This window comes from Eleginops maclovinus, chromosome 18 (assembly GCF_036324505.1).
Source record: "Eleginops maclovinus isolate JMC-PN-2008 ecotype Puerto Natales chromosome 18, JC_Emac_rtc_rv5, whole genome shotgun sequence".
Taxonomy (NCBI): Eukaryota; Metazoa; Chordata; class Actinopteri; order Perciformes; family Eleginopidae; genus Eleginops; species Eleginops maclovinus.
This window is the reverse complement of record NC_086366.1, coordinates 22,900,357-22,915,421: the sequence shown is the minus strand read 5'-3', so window position 1 is coordinate 22,915,421 and position 15,065 is coordinate 22,900,357. Positions and strand designations below refer to the sequence as shown.

The following is a 15,065-nucleotide window of genomic DNA, read 5'->3' as shown; positions in this document are numbered from 1 at the left end:
TTTCTTGTTAAAAGGTAACAACAAGATGCCATTGGTTATAAATATGTACAACTAAAGACATGTACATAACAGGTTTTTTTGGGCCACCAATGCCTTTATAATCTATATAGATTTGAAAAGGTTGGCCAAAACTGAAAGAAGAGAAGATACAAAGATATATTCTTTCAGCTCTCTTTTAGGCATCTGTAGATGAGATGGCAGCACTGGTCTGCAATTATTCGTAATGATGCTGCTGTGTTTACCAGCTCCTACTGTTCACACACAACACCCGGAACTCTCCCCTTAAATATCTGATAAAGAAAATGACAAATTAGCATTGACTTAATCCACCTCAGTTGGTTGATTGATCTGAGCAATACTGTTACCGGCCAGAAGAATCCCAAATGTTCACATGGGCAAGTGAGCGTATGCACTTCTGTGTAAGTGTAAGTGTGTGTATGAGACTGTTAGGGGTTGGAATGTGACGTGAGAGCACTAATCAGAGCCAGCTGGGGCCAACGGTGAGATTAAAGTTAAAACACAAAAACAATCAGCTGGGATAAGTATGCTATCGCGATGGGTTACTGCCCCCATCCCAGCCTCTCCGGGGAACAGAGGGACAGAGAGATGGATAGACGGATGGATGGAACTGTACTGGCACAGACCCTCCCAGATTAAGAGCTCTTTTTATTCTCTTTGATCCTTTTTTTCTCAGTGGTGAGTCTTGTCTCACCCTACATGCACATGACAATCATCAACACACTGCCAGTCATGGCCACAGGATGTGTGTGTGTGTGTGTGTGTGTGTGTGTGTGTGTGTGTGTGTGTGTGTGTGTGTGTGTGTGTGTGTGTGTGTGTGTGTGTGTGTGTGTGTGTGTGTGTGTGTGTGTGTGTGTGCGTACGTGCGCGTGTTTCCTAAATCTGCACTTATAAGAGTCAAATTTCCTTAAATGTTATCGTGTTGGCATGGGGTTAGGGCTAGGGTAGGATTAAGGCAAATAAAACAGTTAGGTCATGTCTAAGGTCTAGGCACACATACGATTTCAACAATATTGCATTGTCTTCCCAGTGGACTCACTCAGCTGAGTTTTTATGGAAGGAGCTCATTTGTCACATAAATGATGGAATTTTAGTGAAGTTAACAGGTGAAGATAACAGGTGGTAAAGTGTGGTTAAAAGACATTGATATTTATTTATTTTTTTGTCAAACTACAGATTTCATTGTAATAATTAAACAAAAATCTAAGAAACAAAATGAAACTCAACAAAACATGAATGATAGATGAAAAAAAAACACTACAAAGGCAATCCAAATAGCGTAAAACGATGTGAACGTATGTAAAATAAGCATCTAGGAAAATGTTCATGGCATGGATAGCTTGTCAATTATGAGACAATTATTGGACTAGGTTGGGGTTAGGATTATAGAGATAAAATATTTTCAATTACATATTTTATGAAGCATTAAAATTGAGTATTAAAAGGGTATTATTAGTGATCGTTACAGGAACTTTCTTTAGCGTGTTGGTTATTAAACAAGCTCATAGGAATAATCAATCTAAGCCACTAAATGTTGTAAAATTGAATTGTAAAAGTGATAAAAATTGAATTTCCCTTCAATATCAGGAGTATGTTTGGTGCTGATGTGACAGTGTGTTCTATTTTGCAAGTTTTTTTTCTGTTACAACTATTTCTTGTACTTCGCATTTCATGCTAGATTTAGCTTTCGTGTTTGTATGAAATTGAAAGTGTGTATGCTGGAGCTGATGTGTGTTTGTGTGAGAGTATAAGAGGATTAAGGCCTGTTCACAGCCGAGGGTGCAGACTACCCCGGCCCTGATCATTTCCTCTGTATGTCCGATTGGCTGATGAGGTATTAACTTGCCTCTGGGTTGTTATTTGTGTCTCTGTTGGATTGTGCAAGGACGAGTCTCCAAAAACAGCTTCAATTTCTTCCTTGTCCAACACTGCCAAGAACCAGCCCCCCTTCCTTCATTCAACTCTAGTCTGAAAAACCTCCTCTGTTATCTCCAGCTGTGGCATCCGGTGCCGTTTTACTGATAGCTTTTTCAACTCTGTATCTAAGGTTGACTTGCACTTTCTTTTGAAGTCTGGCCACTGGTGTTTCGCCCGAACATAGCTCTCGTCCCAGCGCAGTACAGAGTCAAAACCAACAGCAGAATGACTTCCAAGATTAGGCTATTGTTGTTTTCCGTGACAAAAAGGAAAAAACTCAGAAATAGCACTGTTTTAAATGCGTACCTATCCAAATATTCACAATTGCAAGCTGCTTTCAATTTTCAATTTCCAGAAACTGTTGTTGACATTTTTATGGATAAACATTATATATTAGCACACAATATTTATCATGTAGCTCAGATCAGCCATCCATTAAAAGCCTATATGTGACAAACCCAACAGTAGTTTCCATTTCTTCATTGGCTTCCTTCCAGAGCAGCATTATCTACACATCACGTCGGACAAAACCACCTTGTAAATAACCATATTACTTTACCCAGTGACATCAGCCCCAGAAGAAAAGATCCCCAACATTACAGTGCTGGGGGATTGTGTCGGGGGCGTGAGAGGTTAAGACTTGTTGAATAGCTGGTGGGCGTCACACAATGAGGTGGATTAGGCAGCACTAGAAAAGGCCTTTAGGGCTTTGCTGGGGTGTTCAGCAGCTTATAGCGCCTACAATAACACAGCAACAGTGCAGATCTATGGGGTTGGCAAAAGGGCTAGCTGGGAGGGCAAGTGTCTGGCAGTGACAGTCAGTGTGGTAGGAAGCCAGTAAACTGTGACGTAAGAATGGGAAGAATAAAGCAAAGTTACTTGTGGGTAAAATGAAGCATTGAAGCATTTTCCTTGAGATCCCCTGGGTCCTTCTGGAGGACCCTTAGGTGTCACATTGGCATTTAGACGAGGAGTTAGCGGTGCAGGGCTGCAGACGAGAGGTGAGGCTCCATCTCAGTGGCTCCAGCACTCATCTCTGCTTGCAAGGAGCCGTGGCTGGAAAAGTGATATCATTACAGATGACCCATATTCTTAAGGGTAAACCCAGGCACTGCTGGAAATGCTGTGCCTAAAGCTGTGTTTTAAAGTGCATATACTTTGGACAGGAGATTCCATTTATATGTCGGATATATGCACTATTATAATAGTTGCTTTTGCCAGTATGTTGTAACAAAAGTATTATCCTGGGTTTCACTTGAGACATATCTAGTCCTAGAGAATATTGATGCTTTCAAAAGGTAATTTCTCTGATTATTTCCAAATAGTAGAAACCTATTATATTTATATTTTATATACTGAAAAGTGACTACATACATTTAAATACTTTAGAAATGCTTTTTTGGAGCAAGATTTTTGCCCAAGAACACTTCAACATGTTGTCTGCAGGTATGGGAATCAAACCCATGACCCTGTTTTTGGTAGACACCCATTTGCCCCATGCGCCAGAGTCACCACTCTGATATAAAAGAAGTAGAGTCAAAGTGTAAATGCTCTCTTACATTGTTAAAAAAAATGGATTATCTGGTAAAAAAACTTGAGCTATTGGCAACCTGTTAGCAATATCCTGAAATAAAGTACCAGTGCAAGTGGCCTTGTAAATAAACACATTATCTGAGCCCAGAGCAGTGTGAAGCAGCAGCCCTCACCCCTGCCTGGAATTACTGCTGCATTTCTGCCCTGTGTAGTGCTGGGAAATTAAAGTGGATGGGATTGGGGGGGGGGTAGTCGGCAGCGGGCTGGGATAACACCGCAGCGTGGCACATTGCGTGTTAGCTGGGATAATAACAGTGTGGTTTGTATTAGGTTTCCTCGGCTAAAGTAAGAAGCTCCCACTTCCTGCATGCCCTCCTTGATGGAGACAGTATCCGTGTTGGCCTCTGAACATCTGCAGGACGTATCAAACACACACTGTGGTTTTATGTCAGTACAGTTTGTGAATTTGAAAAGACTCTTAAGCTAATTAGAGCTCCTGTTACTCTCAAGGTCACTGATTTGTTCTGCCTTTAGTTTTTGACAGACAGAAATGTGCAGTTCACCATAAAAAAAAACAGCAGAAAGAATTCATAGCATGATTTTCTGGCTCTATAAAAACTCCAACAGTGGAAACCGTTTTAAACTGATACAAGAGAGAAGCTAAAGGTTAGAGCTAGTGAGCATTTCATGATTTTACATTTTTGTTTAGTATTCAAACTGGTTTTAATTGTATTGCAGTTTTTTGTCATGTGTATGTTACTTAAACTCACTATCTTAATGATACGTGCAAAGATCCCCACCCCTAAATGTTTTTGCTAAATGCTAATTTTAATTTTGTCTTTTTTTTATTGCTTTTGAATAATTATTTGGACTAGGTTTAGGGTTCGGGTTAGGGTCTGCTATTCAAAAAATTCTAGAGTCCTAACTTGTGTTGCTAACAGTGTGCTACACACATACACCTGAGTGCGTGTTTTTCGTGCTAGCCAATACACTATCATGGTCTCGACATTTTCACTGGTAGGAGTTTGTTGAGGCCTCAGGATTTGCAATGGTTGTCCTTTTGCTCAGCAGCATCGCTCTCCAGAAATGTAGAAACATGATCATATGCACTTGCTGGATCAGCAGATGCTGGATGCCGTACATTGGCTATTTTGATGCAACGCTGCACTATATGGCGAGTGTGTGATGCACATTCAGCTGGAAGTATGTCTCTGTGAATATGTAATGTGTCACTATAAGACAGAGTCTCTTAGAGGAGCTGACATCTCTCAGCTTTCAAAACTCAACACATCATGTAGACGTCAAACAAGCCGTCAGGAGACATGTTCAAAACAGGGAGAATCTGAAAACCTTTATTCCACCCACGGCGGAGTCATTTACATTGTTGCAGCAAAGGTATAGCGCGGATAAAAGGCAAATAAACCGAACCTCAGATTGAGGAGGAACAATGCGGATTTCGTCCTGGTCGTGGAACGACGGACCAGCTTTTTACTCTCGCTAGGATCCTGGAGGGGGCCTGGGTGTATGCTCATCCGGTCTACATGTACTTTGTGGATTTGGAGAAAGCGTATGACCGGGTTCCCAGGGAGATACTGTGGGAGGTGCTGCGGGAGTATGGGGTGAGGGGGTCTCTACTGAGGGCCATCCAATCTCTGTACTCTCAAAGCGAGAGCTGTGTCCGGGTCCTCGGTAGCACGTCGGACCGATTTCTGGTGAGGGTTGGCCTCCGCCAGGGCTGCGCTTTGTCACCAATCCTGTTTGTGATATTCATGGACAGGATTTTGAGGCGTAGTCGTGGGGGAGGGGGTCTGCAGTTCGGTGGGCTAAGGATTGCACCACTGCTTTTTGCAGATGATGTGGTCCTAATGGCTTCATCGGTCTGTGACCTTCAGCACTCACTGGATCGGTTTGCGGCCGAGTGTGAAGCGGCTGGGATGAGGATCAGCACCTCCAAATCTGAGGCCATGGTTCTCAGCAGGAAACCGATGGACTGTCCACTACAGGTAGGGAATGAAGCCTTACCCCAAGTGAAGGAGTTCAAGTATCTCGGGGTGTTGTTCTCAAGTGAGGGAACAATGGAGCGTGAGATGGGCCGGAGAATCGGAGCAGCGGGAGCGGTACTGCAGTCGCTTTACCGCACCGTTGTGACGAAAAGAGAGCTGAGCCAGAAGGCAAAGCTCTCTGTCTACCGCGCCATCTTCGTTCCTACCCTCACCTATGGTCATGAAGGATGGGTCATGACTGAAAGAACGAGATCGCGGATACAAGCGGCCGAAATGGGATTTCTCCGCAGGGTGGCTGGCATCTCCCTTAGGGATAAGGTCAGAAGTTCAGTCATCCAGGAGGGACTCGGAGTAGAACCGCTGCTCCTTCGCGTTGAAAGGAGCCAGTTGAGGTGGTTCGGGCACCTAGTGAGGATGCCACCTGGGCGCCTCCCTAGGGAAGTGTTCCAGGCACATCCAGCTGGGAAGAGACCGAGGGGTAGACCTAGGACCAGGTGGAGGGATTATATCTCTTCGCTGACCTGGGAGCGCCTTGGAATCCCCCAGTCAGAGGTGGTTGATGTGGCCAGGGAAAGAGAAGTTTGGGGCTCTCTGCTGGAGCTGTTACCTCCGCGACCCTGACGGAAAGGCAGGAGAAGATGGATGGATGGATCATATTAAATGAAGTAGCACAAGATAATTTTTAAAAAATAAAGTAAGCACAGAGCCAAGGTATAAAAGCATTTAAAGTTAGGGAACATTCATAAATGAGTTAACTAGCAGACAGTGATAACATAAATAAATTGTAAATGTAGACAATGCACAAAATATATATACCGTAATTTCCGGACTATAAGCCGCTACGTTTTTCACATGCTTTGAACCCTGCGGCTTAAACAACGATGCGGCTAATCTATATATTTTTACGGGCTAACGGCTACCAGGCGACTCTCTAGCAGGAAGCGCAAGAGCGAGACAACGAAACACAGACTGAGAAAGTGTGTGATGAAGCCATTCTGAGGCTGTTCAATTCCGACAGTTTGGAAAAAAGTGGTAATTAGAAATGTTAAAAATCTTTCTGTGTAAATATCTCACGTTACAACACCTGGAAACCTGCGGCTTATAGACAGTTGCGGCCTATTTATGTACAAAGTTTTTTTTCTTCTAAAATTTTGTTGGTGGGATTTATATTCAGGTGCGCTTAATAGTCCGGAAATTACGGTAAATGGTTTGTACATAATACATGCATTACAGTCCTAATACTGTTGCTCAGGGGGCAAATAGGTCTACCAATCAGAGGGTTGGTGGTTCGATCCCCCTCCACTGCAGTCAGTGTCCCTGGCCAGGCATGTTTACGGTATTCAATTGTGTGTAAATCACTTTAGGTTAAAGCATCAGCAGAAGGACATGCACGTCATCTTGTGAATATATACCAATGCATATTATAGAAATAATAATGGGTCAGTCCACAGGTTCCAAGAGTTCCAGGATGAAAAGTTAAGAGGATGTTGAGCAGAGAATGTTGGAATAACAGCATAACGGTAGCTGTCCACTATTGATGTGTGTTAATCCCACTTCATGCCAAAGATATCCCTAAGGTTGACACAGAGTCAACAGACGTTCTCATTCCAACAAACACCATTTCATATCTGTAAAGTCTACACAGAATATTCAAATAAGACCCCCGAAAGTTCATGTTTTATAATTGACGCTACTGACACATTTCATTTGGTCCTGAAATAATACTTAGGTTTGCTAACTTGCCCTTACACTGAGACATAGAGTATGTTAGTACTTGTAGTAGAAACAGATCCGAATGATTTCATGGCACAGAATAAACTGTTACTATCAGAACATTTCCACAAGACAACTTACAACTGTTCCAAGAAAAACAATGTGAAGAGTACACAGAATATAGACCAAAGTAAGGATTCATAGTCAATGATCCTGTTTTTTTATATATTTGATGCTACCAACATATTTGATTTGTTCCTGAAATATTATTTAGGTTTGATACCCAGGCCCTTATACCGAGGGCATATGTCAGAAGACAAATTCTGCTTGTGGACTTTGACCATCATGTTTTTAGATTAGTTAGGATGTCTCCGACTCACCCTCTCTCTCTTGCCCCTACAGAGCTGCAGAGAGAGGGCAGCATCGAGACCCTCAGCAACAGCTCGGGCTCCACCAGTGGCAGCATCCCCCGCAACTTCGAGGGCTACCGCTCCCCTCTGCCGACCAACGAGGGCCAGCCGCTCAGCCTCTTCCCCACCAACTTCCCTTAGAGTCCCACCTGTCCTTCGGGAAGAAGCACCACCGTCCACACCACCTGCCTGCCTCCCCCATGTCTCTCCACACAGCATCACACCGAGTAAAGTGTGTTCTTCTCATACAGTTTGCCACATGGATACATGCAGTTATTTCATTATTGGGTTGGCCGCCGTTGCTTCTGTAGTTTGTTCATCCTTCCATTCATCTTAAATTTGAAGATATATTCAAAATGTTTACCCGCGTTCATGTCTGGGTGAGAACACTGACATAAATGTATTGTACACACTTCTTTTAAGCTTAATGATTATCGTTCGGGAGCAAATCTAAAGCGCAGGAAGATGAAAGACCCAGTTTAAAATGTGCTTTCATCCCAGAGTATTTAGATGCATCTGTGTTCAGGGAGGATTTTCCTTTATTTTTAACAGACCAGTTACATTTAACCATCAGAAGCCATCCTGTCTTTCAGCAGCTGATGTGTCCTCGTCATTCTTCTTGTGTGTTTGAAGTTTTATGGCATGCCTATTGTCTGAACGAGCCCTGAGAAAGGCTGCGCCGACAAAGGAGAAGTGTTTATTCCAGGCAGAGACGTGTAGCAGCTCCTTTTCCTCTCTGTGTGTGTGCTGCTGCCGCTCCTCTCATGGTCACTAAATGTTTCTGATTACATTTGTTTTCCTCTCAGGCCTTTGATTATCATGTAATCACATTTGACAAAAGATGCAGTAATTAGATGGCACTGTTACGACATTTCTGAAGTAATTTAGATATTTACTGTGTTGAGATATGTTTTTGACATCATTCAGATGTATTCCCCACTCAGCCTTTCCACATAGTACTTTTAATTGAGCAGTTTAAACGTCATGCTGTATTTTGTACATTAGCAACTTTTGACCAAAATATTTTGTTGCTTATAGATATAGATCACTAACAAAGTGTATTTTCATTAAATGTTTTAGCTTCACCCATAGATTTGATAATCAGAAATTACTGTATTAAAATGTGTTGTCCTGAGCAGATATGAAAACTAAAATGCACTATTTACTGTCAAATTTTAAAATATATTAAATGATAGTTTACAATCACATGTAAATGAGTGTTGTCAGGCGGCTGCATGTCATGTTGGCATGCATCTACTTGTTTTAATTCATGCTTGTTGTTGACGATATGTAAAGTACTTACTTTGTTTCCCAGCATTCATGCAACAAAAAGCATAATAAAACTCAAGGAAATGGAACTGTCTGTCTTTTTTTTCCTCTGTGTGATTGCTGCTAATTGTGCCGTTTAGATTTCTACCTCGGCGGTGACCATCAGCACATAGTACCCCTGGTAATTAGTACCATATTTTTTTACAGGCAGTAAAGTGCTGTTAAAGGATCTTTTTATGGGCGACTGGCTCTTTGTTCTGAGAAAAAAAACAAGAGGCCATGTTAGTTTCTTTGCTAATCAGGAAAAAAACAGCCCAAACTCAGGGATAAAAAAAGAACTAATTTAAAATTGAATTAAATTAGCGGTGAATTTCTCCTTGTATGCTTTATTTCCTCCCATCGATGTGTTCATAGGCTACTAACCATAAAATGAAAAAGGGTCCTTGCCAAGCTACATTAGAACAATTCCGTACTTAAAAAGAAACAGACCCTCTAGATAAATTACAACTTAAATGCCAAAAACATTTCATAATTAAACACATTATATCTTTAGTCCCATTCGCATATACGAGTATTAGTTGTACAGAACCTAAAACAACTGATTTAATGAAGATCTGAACCCATTTAATGTTTGTACGCAAACTCCCTTATGAATAATGTCAAAATAAGTTCCAGCTGGCAGGATGTGCTCCGCCACTTCATCCAGAGGGAAGCTCAGCATTATGGGACAAGAACAAGAGAAAACCACAGTTTCACCTTGAAGCTTTTTATTTGTTTCCAACATGTTTTAATGAACGTTTTACAAGGTTTAAATACTCACAATATTACACGTTATAAATGCTGAGGAGATCTTATTGGTGATAAATACCAATATCATATTTTAAAAAGTGCTAAATGACTGTATATTTAGTTATTTATTAGGCACAGACGTACAGTATTGATTTTGAGAAGAAATACTAAAATACTGAACCTTATAGTGTAGTCTGGCAGTAACTCAGAAAGGCATGTCCTGCTGGAGTCATTGAGAGTTACATTAAATCCTCACTGATTCAAGGCCATTTGGGTGAGAGTCCGTTTATTGAGCGAACTCTAAAGTTTCCAATCCAACATCCTATGTTGGGTCCAAACTTGGTAACTTTCAGTGAGAGAAACATGGCAGAAACTGTAAGCTTACCAGCAGTCACAATTCTTCAGCTGAAGTAACCCTAAACCTACAAACATTAGCATTAGCTTGGTAAGCAAGAACTGATCCACAGGTAGGACATGTTAGCTGGAAACAAACTCTCATATCTGACTGGGACAAAGCATGCTAACACTTACTGCTTACTATGTTTTTTTGTGGAGCCTTGTTAGCATTAGCATTAGCATTAGCTTTGGCCATTCTTCCTGAGTATGAACACAACAAACGTACATAGCAAAAGTCTTGAAATAAAATTAATTGTATATTTATCTACAGCATGCTTCCAAATATAAGAAATCAATTTGACTGCCAATGATAATAGCTTAGCATACACTATGTTTATATAGCACAGTCTCTTTTCAGATGTAGCCTCCTATCTACTGTGCATTAGGGCTCTGTTTACAGTTTAGCTTTAGCTATGTCAAGTGACAACCTGTCAGTCTAAAGTAAGACTGATACTTTTATAATCATAAACATTGGGTTTTAAGCTTTTATCACTAATCTTTAGTTTCTAATGTATTTGTTATAGCCTTGCCATTATCTATTGTTTGTAATTTAGGTTTTACTAGTTACAAACTTCATACGCTTGCTTTGTTTATCAAAAGCAACCAGCAGAAATATCTCCCGGTGCTTTTGGACCTAAGGGAATAAACTCACTTGTGTTCTTGTAGTGCCAACATTTGATGCATAAAATTGTGCCGCTTGCTAATCTTATCCAAACTTTTAGGGCCCTCGTTCACAACATGACCACTCCTGTTTCCACTCTCGCAAAAGTAAATACAAATGCCGATCAGCAGGAACATCAGAAGCAGTTAGTTTTTACAGATAAAATTGGATTGTGACAAGTAACACAGGGCTGTGCTTCCTTTATGTCAAAAAGGTAGGTAAAAAACATATATATATACTATGTCAAACTCGACCCTGGGACTATTATTGTTTGTCATTTAGATGTGAACATTAAAATCCTGTAAGAGGCAGGTTATTAGAAATCAAGTCCTTCAGATAGTGTGCAATTTTACCCTAAAGGCATTTTGTTGTACCATTTACAATTGATTCCTCAACATGGGTTAATCAGTTGATATTAGCAGGTAGGCTACTGTATAATAGCTATAAGAAATACTGTATGGTCAAACAAGGATAATTGTCTTGTTAAGTCCACCAGCATCTACGCACAATGTAGATGGGTTAAAATAATCAGTTTACTTTAGAAGATGTAAAATAAATGTATGGGAATAGAGTTGGCTGTCAAAATATAAAATCCAATGCAGATGTGTATTATTTTAAAAAGGTTTCAACATCTTAGCACCCCGAAACTCATTTAAAAGATCGAAGTAGGCCTTATTTGGGTTGCAAAAATGTAAAAAAGGAAAATCAAGATAGACAAGCAGCCATTGATGTAGTCAATAACCAGGAGGCATGGACTCATCACTTTACAGAGTTACTTTAGGAGGCATTCGTTTTCTATGCAACTCGTCATTCAGTGTTTGTGAGACTTCCTCGGGAGGACTCCTGCATGTTTCAAGCTCACATATTGAAGCTATAAACACCAACTAGCTGGCCTGGAAAGACTGTTTAGAGAGTCTGAGTTCAATAAAAGCTTCAATTTGGTTTTCATGTCATTGACCTCAAAATGAGTCCCTTTAAATGATTAGAATTGAACATGACACAAACGGTGTATGCTGACTTGTAAGAGAGTTCATGTTGTGTAGTCAAGTTTATTTTGAGTTAAAGAAATACATTTCAGGTCCATGTCATTGAATAACATGCAGATAAATACATGTATAAGAAGAGTTAACTCTTTTAATTATTTGTAAATTTTGCAAACATTTAAAACCTCAAATCTAAAAATATGAAAACACTTTTTTCCAAACCTCCAGTAGTTCCTGACCCGGGGACAGCATTGTTAAACTCGACATCAGTGTGTACAGAGCTGTACAGTCGGGACAAATCCCAGGAGATGCTCCCTGTTCTGAACTCAGTGTAGCTGCTTGATTGGAAGAAGATACGATTTGAATCAGTTGCTTGAGCAGAATTTTTCTGGATCAGCTTCCCTTTAATCCAACATATTTATCCTGCAGGAAACAAAGAAATAAGAGTCCAGTTTCTGAGGAGTTGAAGGTTTATATGATTTACAAGAACATTTACCTTACAATACTTAGCTGAACAGAAGAGAAAGCTGGGATCCACTTACCCACGCTCAATTTATAATATTTTTAGGCTTCCTTTCATTTTATAAAGCCCAAATGAATTAAGAGTCTGCAATAAAATCAGATATATGATATTTGACAGTTGACTTTTTTAAGGGGGCCAAGATTATTTGCATAAGATTCAGTCTGATTCATCTCTTCATTCAACTCACTTACCGACAAACTGCTACATTACATGACATTAAGATAACACATTTACAGATGTTTTATAGTTTTTTTATTGCGTCTTGAAGCTGCAAATAATTAGAGGAAATTAAATCCAAGATGTTTGAATCATCTTAATGGCAACATAATTCAAAACTTGAGTATTTACTCTTTTTATGTCATTCCAGGTCTCAGGGTGTATAATTATATTTGTATCATGCTGGTTTGAGACACTAATTGAACAGTAAAATAAGACTAAGTCACTGTTCATGTATAGACTTTACAGGGTTTTTAAATAAGATTATATGGATGTGTGTGTGTGTGTGTGTGTGTGTGTGTGTGTGTGTGTGTGTGTGTGTGTGTGTGTGTGTGTGTGTGTGTGTTTGTGTGTGTGTGTGTGTGTGTGTGTGTGTGTGTGTGTGTGTGTGTGTGTGTGTGTGTGTGTGTGTGTGTGTGTGTGTGTGTGTGTGTGTGTGAGAGAGAGAGAGCTCTTCCTCTCCTCCCCTGCAGGTAGCTGCTCCTCTGCTGCGCTCCTAATAAGATCCAATGTTCCCGGCGCTGCAGCTGCTAATTCAATTTCTCCACGCTGTCAACACATCTGCAAACACACAAAATAATATTGTGCTGGTTTAAAAAAATCTGCCTCAACGAACCTAAAAAAATATTGTTCAAACGTTTCCATAATTAACAATAAGCTTCTTCTGAACGGAAAACAAACAGGAAGTTACATTTTTATTGATTTGCTTGGCATAAACTGCGCATGTTTATTTCTTACTTCAAAGTGTTACATTAAACGTTCATGGATATACATTTCGTTACAGAGAAATGTGATTAACACAGGTGTTTCTTTTACGGGTTAGTTTGATCACTTTAAATAAACTATTTTCAAAATAAAAGCATTTTTCTGAATCCGTATGGGGGAAAAATTAAATAAATGAACTGACCGAGAGGTGCTTGGATTAAAAACATACAATTTGTTTTTATTTTTTTAATCAAATATGTATGAAATAGATTTTTAACTTGTTTGTGGATTTTTTGTTTTGTTTTGGAAGGATTGAAAATTCTCAGCCGCAGTCTCTCAGTTTCAGCGATCCACAAAATACATTTATATGATTTTAAGTTCTTTCCATGGGATAACATTTCCCCTTCTTTTATTACATGTTGATGAATATACACAAACGCAAAAATAGCTAATACACCTACTTTATATATCTCTAAAGTTGAAGTAAAATATATATAAAGTAATTATGTGGATGCAGGGGCACTGACGGCACTGTGGGACCTCACCTTCAACCAGCAACCGACTACAGAGATGTTCTTTTATTAAGGAACATTAAGACAGTAATGACAGGAGGTAATGTCATTGTGATATATTCGGAAGCACCGTCACACCCAGTGATCGTGTTTATAACTGGATAAACACACCACGTGGGTGCGCACATTTCTGCAGTGCGTCATAAACTTATAGACCTTTGATTGGCCATACTGATAGGGAATTGATAGCGATAGGGTCCCCGAGTCAAACAAGTCAGACAATTATTGTAATGTAAAGAGTTGAGCATAAATAAAAGCTACTATGTAGTGTTGTAGAGGACTAAACATGTGTGTGTGTGTGTGTGTGTGTGTGTGTGTGTGTGTGTGTGTGTGTGTGTGTGTGTGTGTGTGTGTGTGTGTGTGTGTGTGTGTGTGTGTGTGTGTGTGTGTGTGTGTGTGTGTTTCTGAAGCATCAAAGTCTTGGCTGCGGTGCGCCTTTGGGTGTGACAGCAGTGTCACTCTCCTGTGGCTCCCCTGGGTCCCTATAGCGCCCCCACCTGGCCCCTACAGCCTCCAAACGAACACCGTAACTGCAGTTCATGATACTCCTGTAAACTATGCTTTAGGGTTATAAGGGTATGATTGGATGTGATTAAGTTTGTCATGAAGTCATGTCCAGTAAAAATTGTTTGTTTTATGGAAGAGCTGGGGTGCATCAGGTATTCCCAAAAAGCTTCTCCCATAGTGTATTGTTGAGCGTGTGTGTGTGTGTGTGTGTGTGTGTGTGTGTGTGTGTGTGTGTGTGTGTGTGTGTGTGTGTGTGTGTGTGTGTGTGTGTGTGTGTGTGTGTGTGTGTGTGTGTGTGTGTGAGGAAACATTCTGCTTTTCCTACAAGTGAGAACTGATATGTTTCATTTAGCACTGTAGAGGAGGAAGTGGAGGAGATGAAGGGGAGGAGGAGGAGGAGGAGGAGGAGGAGGAGGAGGAGGAGGAGGAGGAGGAGGGCTGCTGGTAGCTGTACCATGAGGATGAGGGAGGAGAGGGAGAAGGAGAAGAAAAGGAGGGAGGGAGGAGGAGGAGAGGGCCGCTGGTCGCCGGGTTTCCATGTGACAAGGGGAAATATGAGGGACTTTGACAGGTCTTAAACGGTCTGGCGCCAAGGCCTCAGTCTAGCCGCTAAATATAGCCGGAGAGATGATGCAGGGAGATGGGAGGAGAAGATGGAGAGATAAAAAAGAAAGAAAGGAACAATGTCGAGGAGAGGAAGAAAATAACAATACTCGATTATGAGCCAATATGGCGCAAAACTGTCCCGTTATGTTGTAATTAGAGCAGTCTTTGGCCGGGGAACGCTGACATGTGGACCGAATCACCGGTACGGAAGACGCTTTTTAGCACATGTTCACATCTGCAGCTG

At 40.7% G+C, this 15,065-nt stretch overlaps 1 protein-coding gene across 1 annotated transcript in view; it reads left to right on the top strand.

Annotated features, from left to right (window-relative positions):
• The window catches only part of bcas3 (BCAS3 microtubule associated cell migration factor), a 290,982-nt gene extending 282,030 nt beyond the window's left edge, over positions 1–8,952 (top strand). The window contains exon 24 of the mRNA XM_063907800.1: positions 7,587–8,952. Coding sequence (XP_063763870.1) covers positions 7,587–7,735 — 149 coding nt within the window. The 3' untranslated portion in view covers positions 7,736–8,952. The remainder of the gene's footprint in view (positions 1–7,586) is intronic.
• Positions 8,953–15,065: the final 6,113 nt, after the last annotated feature.